Genomic DNA, 9,366 nt, shown 5'->3' on the forward strand with positions numbered 1-9,366 from the left:
TATAGAGCTCCAAGGAGATTATGTTGAAAAATAAAAAAAATTTACCCAAAAAAAATTGTTTTTATACTTCATTCTAAGGACTTATTGAACTACCCTCGTATTGTTACTAAACTGATAATTCTTGTTTGGATGGTTATGAGTAATGGCACTATTGCATTTAGCAATAGATCACTACTTTGACGAGCTCGAAACTGTCGATGGTACTATTTGGCTTTCTTATTTTTCGTGATCCCAGTTTAATAATTTTCAAATTCTGCTACCTTATTTTTGATATTTTTGCGAAATGTGAAACTCAAAATTTAAGCATTATCAGGAATCTTGCGCGATCTTTCTTGCATATTCAATTGGGGATTGCATGACATTAAACAATTGAAAATTAAAAGTTCTCGCCAACAAAAATATCTCGAACACGGGCAATAACCAGGATCCGACAAATTTTGGATTCGACGTGCATCTCTAAGCATCTCTACATCTACTAAATCTCGGAGATGCTCGGAGAATGAATTTGTCGATCTTTTTTTAAAAATTAAGTTGTATACGGTGATAAGGTCCATGAAAGTTGTAAAGATTAAATTTCAGATACATACATTTAAAAAATAGTTAAGACAAATATATTATAATATCTTTATGGTTAAGATCGACTTAATTTTTACCTGTACTGCGATAAATTTCTTCGCAGCTTCCTGAGCTTGTCTTCCCATTTGACGAGGTTCGATGGTGCGTACAACCATCTGTCCTCGTCTTTCAACAGCCTCGAAAGCAGCAGCGGTCGAGGCGTCATGGTCATTTTCCACGGTCTGGATTTGTTTGAAAATTTCCGTACTGATCCCACTCACCTGAAAGCCAAATTAATTTACATTATTTCTTATAATTGATTTAAATTTAAATTTTATACTTAATATAAAAATGTAGCAGAATTTCAATAAATAAAAAATATAATTTTAGAGTGCGTAATGTTTCGGATAAGGATCTAACTGCAAATATAAAATTTACTACAGTAAAATCGCGATATAGCGTTCTTCAAGGGACCGACCGAAAAGAGCGCTACAAACTGGAAAACGTTATATGCGGGAAAAGTCAATCTCTTCATGTCGTACTTAAATATTTTTCTGTTATCAATCAATCAGAACATTTATCGTCATTTAATCATTAACAATGCGTTCCGAATCGAAAGTTCCTGTAGACTGAGTACTCATAATGGCTTCGATAAAGTTAAATAATTTGTTGGAAATAAATAAACTGATTATGAAAATGCAAGATCATGTGCTTTTTGGTGGAAAAAAATAATCTTTTTCGTCTAGCGCGTATTGTACTAAAACTTTCAGGCATACCAAATGCGAATATAAAAAGAATAAAGCAATTATGTTGTTTGAACAAGAAATTATTCGTTCGTTAAAAAATTTTATGGACCTGAAAAGGGCCGATTATTGTTTTAGTTAATGCACGACTAAAATCAAGCTAGTTGAAAAATAAAAATTGTCATTATAAATGTTGATGGATGACTGAATATGATAACTAGGTGGCATTGCTGAGAAAATCTTTTAGAACGGTTCGCCGAAATTTTTCATTTTTTGTTTTTACAAGTTTATTCTCCATTTTGTGGATGCTACTAAAAAATTCCTCCGACTCGTTTGATGAACTAGTAAAATATCTTCTGAAGATAGAGAGCGCATCTATTGCGGCTGACCTCGATGGGGGTGGGGGTAGTTCGTCGTCGTCGTCATCATCATCTTCATTACCATCTTCGTCCTTCCTCTGAATCCAGTCACGGATAATATCTGATAAAGACCGACTTTCGGTGATGATGAAATTTTCATCCAGAGTTACATATTTATCGAAGGTGACACCAAAGCGGTTCATCAAAATCTGACTCTCGCCATCGTCGAGGATTATTTCAGACGATTCCTGAAAATAATTGTGTATGTTCTCTGCTTCTGATCCAGCTTTTCTAAAATAATTTTGGATTGTTTCTGGTTTGATCTCCTTCCAAGATGCTGTGATCCAGTGCATGACATCCAAAACATGAATCCTAGGCTTCGTAATTGGAGCCTGCATGAAGTCCAGGAATGTCTCCACTATGCGCTGACGATAATTCGGTTGGACGACTTTGATTACGCCTTGATCCAGACGCTACATCCTGCTCGTCGCATTTGGAGGAAGAAACTGAAGCCTGATGTTTTTAAAGGCACTTCCTTCGGGTGCGCCGGGCAGTTATCCACAAACAGGATTATTTTGCGTTTTTGGTTCATAAGTTTTTTATCCCAGTTCATAAGCCATTTTTGGAATTTGTCACTCATCATCCAGGCAAATCACTGTGATGAGTATTCACATGGAAAGCAGGGTACATTTTTTAAACACCTAGGCTTGGCCGACTTGCCAATGACTAAGGGACTTAACTTATCACTACCGTCACTATTGCACACAACAGTACAGTCAGTCTCTCTTTACTTAGCTTTCCGCCTTGACAATCTTCATCTTTGAATGTAAAGGACTAATATGGCATAAGATTTAAAAAAGGTCCAAATTCGTCTGCGTTGTAGATGCAACCCAGTGTACAGCCCTAAAAAAGTCCTTTAATTGTATGAGAGTTCCAAGTGATCTCAGAAGATTCATCAACAGGTTCCGCCTCACCACTGATTTGTCGATAAACGATACCATGACGTTTATAAAAGCGATCAAGCCACACTGAGGATAAGGTAAAATCTCCTAGCACAATTTCTCGAGCTATCTCTGAAGCCTTCTCCTGTAATATTGGTCCATTTGCAGGAATTTTAATCGTATGAGCTTGATGAAACCATTCAAGCAAAATGAACTCCAAGTTGTCATATTTTCCTGTCTTTACTTTTCTTCTTTTACCGAAATCCAAAACCGTATTTTCTTCGATGTCTTCACGGTCACTCACAATTGTTCATAATGTAAACGCAGGAATTCACAATGATTTTGCGAACTCTTTTTGGTTTAAACTTGTATTTTAGTCGTATTTTTTTAAAGCTTTGCAATTCTCTGACACTGAGAACGCTTTTCTGTTTTTTTGAAATATTTGAATTTTAAAAATATTTTTGTTATTTCAAAAACAACACTACAGGATATATATCACAATAGACTACAGTTAACCGAATAAGGTACCGAAGAACTGAAAATTTATTATGAGGTACGAGCGGGGCTGTAGGTAAACGTATCTTACACTTTTGATAATCCAGCTTATACCGTTTAAAAGCGAGTTTTATCATGACTGGAGCTTTTTCATCCCCATTTTTGGAGAGTTTGAGCTATAAGCGAAAAGCGTTGTATGCGTGAAAATTTATATGGGCTTCTTATGGGAGTGATTACGGGACCGGAAGATCGGAGCGTTATAGGCGGGAAAGCGTTATAACGCGATTTCATTGTATACAAATTGCATGGAATATTGTTATTTATTATAATTCAATTTATAATATACACTGTTAAAAATTTCTGTTAGAAACTTCCACTACATGTATTGGAAGTTTATTTCCGAAATGTAAGGTAACATTGCAATACACAATGTTGTAGTTTCCACATTCTGGCATTGGTATGGTACTTTACACGTCTTGGAATTTTATAATACAAGTCTAGAGCTGGATATCTCGACGCCTGTTGAAGAGAAAAGTTACAACAACAAATGGTAAGTTCGCTACCCGGGTGCACTGGTTCGCGCATCAGATAGTGTAGCACATATTCTATGAGAACTTTTTAAGAATTTAAATTGTGTCAATTGCTAAAATAACTACCATTAGGGAGTCGACGAACAGGGTGCACCAGGTCACGCCCCAGGTATCTTAGCACTATTCTACAAGAACTTCTTCAAAATTTAGATTGTTTCAACAGCCAAAATTATTAAAAATTAGGTGTCGACGATCCGGATGCTCCAGGCCGAACACAAGGTCGTTAAAAACGTTTTCTACGAGAACTTTAAAAAAATTTAAATTTCGGCAATAATGAAAACAATTCCAAATGGTGATTCGACGACTCGGGTGCACCAGGTCGCACCCCAGGTAATATAATACGTATTCTACGAGAACTTTTTTAAAAATTTGAATTTCGTCATTAATGAAAACAATTCTAATTGGTCAGTCGACGACTCGGGAGCACCAGGTCGCACCCCAAGTATCTCAGCACGTATTCTGCGAGAACTTTTTCAAAATTTAGATTGTTTCAACAGCCAAAGTTACTAAAAATTATGTGCCGACGATCCGGGTGCACTAGGCCGAGCACAATGTAGTTTAAAACGTTTTCTACAAGAACTTAAAAAAATTTTAATTTCGCAATAATGAAAACAATTCCAAATGGTGATTCGACAACCCGGATGCACCAGGTCACGCCCCAGCTAGCTTAGTACGTATTCTACAAGAACTTTTTCAAAATTTAGATTGTTTCAACAGCTAAAATTACTAAAAATTGTGAGTCCACAATCCGGGTGCACCAAATCGAGCACCAGGTAGTATAATGCGTATTCTACGAGAACTTTTAAAAAATTTCAATTTTGTGAATAATGAAAACAATCCCAAATGGTGAGTCAGCAACCCGGGTGAACCAGGTCACTCCTTAGGCAGTTAAAGTCGACCTGGGGCGCGACCTGGTGCACCCGGGTCGTCGACTAACCATTTAATTTTTTTTTCATTATTTACAAAATTTAAAATGTATTAAAAGTTCTCGTAGAACACGTATTAAAGTACCTGGTGCTCGACCCGGTGCACCCGCATCGTTGACTCACCGTTTTAAGTAATTTTGGCTGTTGGTAATTTCCTTGTGCACAATTTGCGTCTTACAAACGCTCTAATACATGTATTGGATTGCTGAACGATGACTTCATGATGTACAACACTTACAACACATGTATTGCAATTTCGTCATTCCAACACCATGGTTGCAATTTTACCTTACGCTTCTTTGTAGAATTCTGATAGATGTGTGGTAGAACCCCAAACATTTTAACAGTGTACTATCTACTACCACGGAATTTTGCGTTATACTAGTCAATTACAAAATTTTTGGGGTATTAAAAAAATATTCGTATTCTAATAAAGATGATTTCACGTTTGAAATATTGAATGAATCATGTTTTCATATGAAGCTTGTTTCGTAATAGGCAAATTACAATTTTTTAAATGATAATTAAAATCTTTTGTGTTATAGCGCGTCCCTAAAATATAAGGCTTATAATAATTGATGAAAGTAGTATCCATCTCTGGGTTGAGATTTGACCAATCATGTCAATCAAAAAAGCATGTTAACTATAAGTAGGGTGTCATAAAAAAATTAAATTTTCTTTTGTTGTTGAGCACGTAGTTGAGATATGAAAGTGTACATTTAGTTTTAGAAGTCGGTAGCAGTAAAGAAAATTGTTCCTACTAGTTAAAAAATGGTCGGTACTGGTAAAAAATGTCGGTTTACGGAATTTACGAAATTCATAGAATTTACGAAATTCAATAAATTCATGAAATATAAGGAATTCATGGAATTTATGGAATTCACGGAATTCATATACTTCATAGGACTCATGGAGTAGAAAGTATTCACGGAATTCATGAAATTCATAGAATTTGCGGATTTCATGTAATTCACGGAATTCATCGATTTTATGGAATTCACGGAATTTAAGGAATTCGTGGAATTCAAGGAGTGGGGTCGGTACGGAACTCCTGTTACTGCTCACAGAAATAATGTTGCTCAAACCCCTACCCCCATATCTCTCTGATTTGTCTTCTACGATTAGCCTCGAAAATAATTTCAGTTTAACCCTAACCTTTTTCAATTCAACTAGCAAGATAGGCGATTTTGAAGATTAAACAGTAACATGAGAGGAAAATTAATTTTCATATATTTTTGCCTACTATCTAGGTTCTATCCTTAAAATATGCTTTTAAAAAACCGGTAAAACAATTGTCGGTACTGGTATTTTTTCACCGGTACCGAATTTGTATATATAACCTTTAATTTTTCAGCAGATGGGATAAGTTCAGGAGGTTTATGATCTAAGAAACATTGAGTTTTCATAGCACAACCTAATATGAAGATATGAAAATGTCAACTGTATGAGGCCCATATAAGGTTGGCACTTTGTTGCATTTAAAAATAAGAGTTTCTACAAGATCTGAAAAAATCTAGCTGTACGTACTCGAAATGTACCTTATCGAGTTAACATTTTTATTTCTTCATATGATTTAAACTAAACTGACAGTTGGCGATTTTTGAAGTCAATACCTTTCTGAAGTCCGATTGGATGACCATAGGAGGTGGTTCCTTGGGGCGCAACTGGTTGGCAGGTGCCTGCCTTCCAGGACTTGCGCTTATGTCTGTCACTTCCCCACGCCCCTCCTGAAACCAAAAATTAATTCTCTTTAAGTCAATTTATTAACGAAATTTATTCAGAAACGGGAAGTGAAGCCTTCCTGTAGAAAAAATGAGCAAAAACTGGCTATATTATCTTTTAGAAGACTCTGACATATCCTACTACAAAGTTCTGGTAACTATTCAGTACATTTATTTTAAGGCATAAAGCAGGCTAAACTATTTTTAAACTGTTCGACACTAATTTCTATACATTACTTAAAATTGTAGATACCCTTATAATAATAAATAAAGGGAGTTTTGTAGTAATGTATAAGTCCTAATTAGAGAGGTAATTACTTATTCCCATAGCAGATAAAAAAATCTCTCTGTCTGCGCTTGTAGACACCATATCGTAGACTTAAAATGTTAAGAAAACTCAGTAAATTATACATAGTCCTACGAAAGTTCATTAATTATTTTTTCTCTCATTTTAGCATTATAGATTTTCTACAGGTCAAAAAAATGAATTTTTCATATAATAACAACTATATAATAACAATCAAATAATAACAGTAATTTTTTTCTGAATGCCACCAGAGGTTCATGAGGGGTGTCCAATCAGGATACAAACTTTTTTCTATATCTTTTTCACTTCTTAGAAATCAGTCGATACCAATCTCATTCACGGAAGTGTAAAATGCTGGCAATTTTAATTCGATGAATTTATAGCGTATAATGTAATAACTCTGGAAAGATGTCACAAAAATTCGAATTCCGAAGACTATCAATAACCTACCCCAGGTCTTCTAAAATCAATGTATGACATTCCTCTATCTTCTTCTATTCCCATTTCGCCTGAAAAACTCCCAAAGGACCTCAGTTGCAGCACCCAGTATTCTGCGGCATTTTCATGACACGTTTAATCAATTACACCCCTCCCAACCCCCAGACCCGGTATTAGATGCCGTGCATCTGAATCCGCCGAGCATAAATCCTACCCACCTCAAATTCCAGGCTCATTTTTTTCTACAGACTTTCCACTCCCGCGCCCCCCCAAAGCTCGCGCATTCGTTCATCCAACCTGAATGTCGTGAATATCGCAAATATCTCAAATATGTCATATCTATTCCACCTACCCTCAAGCATGGCACAAGGATGATCCACGCGGTCGATCCGCACATCCGGCCCCACAGCAGATTATCACACGAGCTTATATTTCTAACCCCTTCGAGATAGCCGAACGCATCCACCCCACCTGACCTTCGTAAATCCCACAGCACTTCCTTTCGCTCCCTCCTATGCCTCCTGGACACATTTCACTACCCTTAACCATTAGTTACCACCATCAGATTGAAAAAGTTGATAGGGAAACGAGATAGGCCAATAGGTCCTTCGAGCCGGCATGTACCATGAGGCAGCTACCTAGTGGAACGGGGCTCTTTAGGGGATTCCGGATGGCTTGAAGGGCAACAGGAACCCGGGTTGCCCTGCGAATTATCTCACCGAAGAAGATGCAGCTCTAGCCACCCCTATTCTCTCGTGCACCGCACTTTGCCCCATGCCAGCTAATATGGCGGGAACTAACCCTCAGGAGCGTAGATTATGCGCTTGCGCCCCGAGTCAACTTCGAGGGGGTTGGGTACTATCGACCCGACGTGACGTCACCTCAAACCCCTTTCTAGCCTTCTATATATGTATACATATATGCGTTGGTCACTCTCTCTCTCCCTCTCGTGAAACCACCCCGCAACCCATCCATTCCCCACTGCTTTAGTCCTCAATGCCCCACGTCTGCGTCCTACAACCCGTCTCGAAGGTCTACTCGGGATCAGAAAATCCGGATACCCGTGCGAGGCCGGTGCCCCTAAATTCCGAATATTGCACTCGAGAATACCGAAGATGGAGTTAAGAGAGCGTCAATGTTATGGAGCATCTATGTATCACGTGATAGTTTTTTGGCTGATTATCGACCTAAAACTACCCCCATGCATGACCGTTCGTAATGGTTTTGCTGACCGACCATCGCCCATCCATTCTCACTTGACTTCTATTAAAATGACAAACATTGACACCGAATTACAGAAAACCTCAAAGTCATCTCATACTTACCAGATTGCCACCCTCCCAAATTTTTTTTAGATTACTCATATTTACATGAAATAAGATATTGAGTTGAAAACTTAAATAAAGGTTACTGAGGAACGTTTCTGTTGTCGCAAAATTTTCAAATAACAAAAAAAAGTATTATTTTTTGAAAATCATTTTCTCTTTTATAATTATAAAAATTTAGGACCATATAAACATTCATTAACGCCTTATATATTATTTTCCAAATAAATTCGACATCCCGTTTCGTGTCTACGTCAGTTGAAACAAAACAAAAATTCGAAAGAATTTTTAATTGCGTACAATCTTGTGTAATCAAAGTCTCACAAGTTATTCTAACAGATATCTAAATTTGTATATTTAATAAATTGAAAAAATGTACGACTTTGAGAATGCATTAAAAAAGAAAAAAACTGGAAATTTTGGCGAGATTATTGTTATTAAACAAAGAGGGGCAGATAGAGTAATTTTCTTGCACTTTGTTAAATATAAAAATCTATATATCTGCGTGAGAATTGCTTGTCTAACTTTAATTTCACAAGATTTTATTCATAACATTTTACTTGGCGTCATTTTTTACATCACTTATGTTTTTGGTGATATTTTAATTTTTTTCTAATAGACTTTTTCTGAAATCAAAATAATAATCTCGTATGGGATACAATTGCCAAAATATCAATTTTTCTTTATAAAAAGTACTTTTTCTCGAAAATTAATCAATGAGTCAAAAAATTATTTAATAACACAGACACACAAAAAAAGTGTGCGGATCTGGTAACAACACACGTATCCCTATGGATTTTGGGGCGCTGATTTCAAATTCGGTATCAAAAATCACCCATCACCTCATGGTTGAGCCATCATTGCAAAAAATGACGAAAAATCATGCACTGAGGCAAATAAATTTCAAAATAATGCCAGTGATGCAAATTTTCACTTCAAAAACATGTCGCCAACTGTGAAGGATCA

General features: G+C 36.5%; 1 protein-coding gene across 1 annotated transcript in view; it reads right to left on the reverse strand.

Moving 5' to 3' along the window:
* LOC117177453 (rho GTPase-activating protein 100F) overlaps positions 1–7,472 on the reverse strand; it is a 43,352-nt gene extending 35,880 nt beyond the window's left edge. The window contains exons 1-3 of the mRNA XM_033368153.1: positions 7,428–7,472; positions 6,223–6,336; positions 654–836 (exon numbers count right to left, since the gene is read on the reverse strand). Of these exons, the coding sequence (XP_033224044.1) occupies positions 654–836; positions 6,223–6,336; positions 7,428–7,472 (342 nt within the window). The remainder of the gene's footprint in view (positions 1–653; positions 837–6,222; positions 6,337–7,427) is intronic.
* Positions 7,473–9,366: the final 1,894 nt, after the last annotated feature.

This window comes from Belonocnema kinseyi, chromosome 7 (genome assembly GCF_010883055.1).
Source record: "Belonocnema kinseyi isolate 2016_QV_RU_SX_M_011 chromosome 7, B_treatae_v1, whole genome shotgun sequence".
Taxonomy (NCBI): Eukaryota; Metazoa; Arthropoda; class Insecta; order Hymenoptera; family Cynipidae; genus Belonocnema; species Belonocnema kinseyi.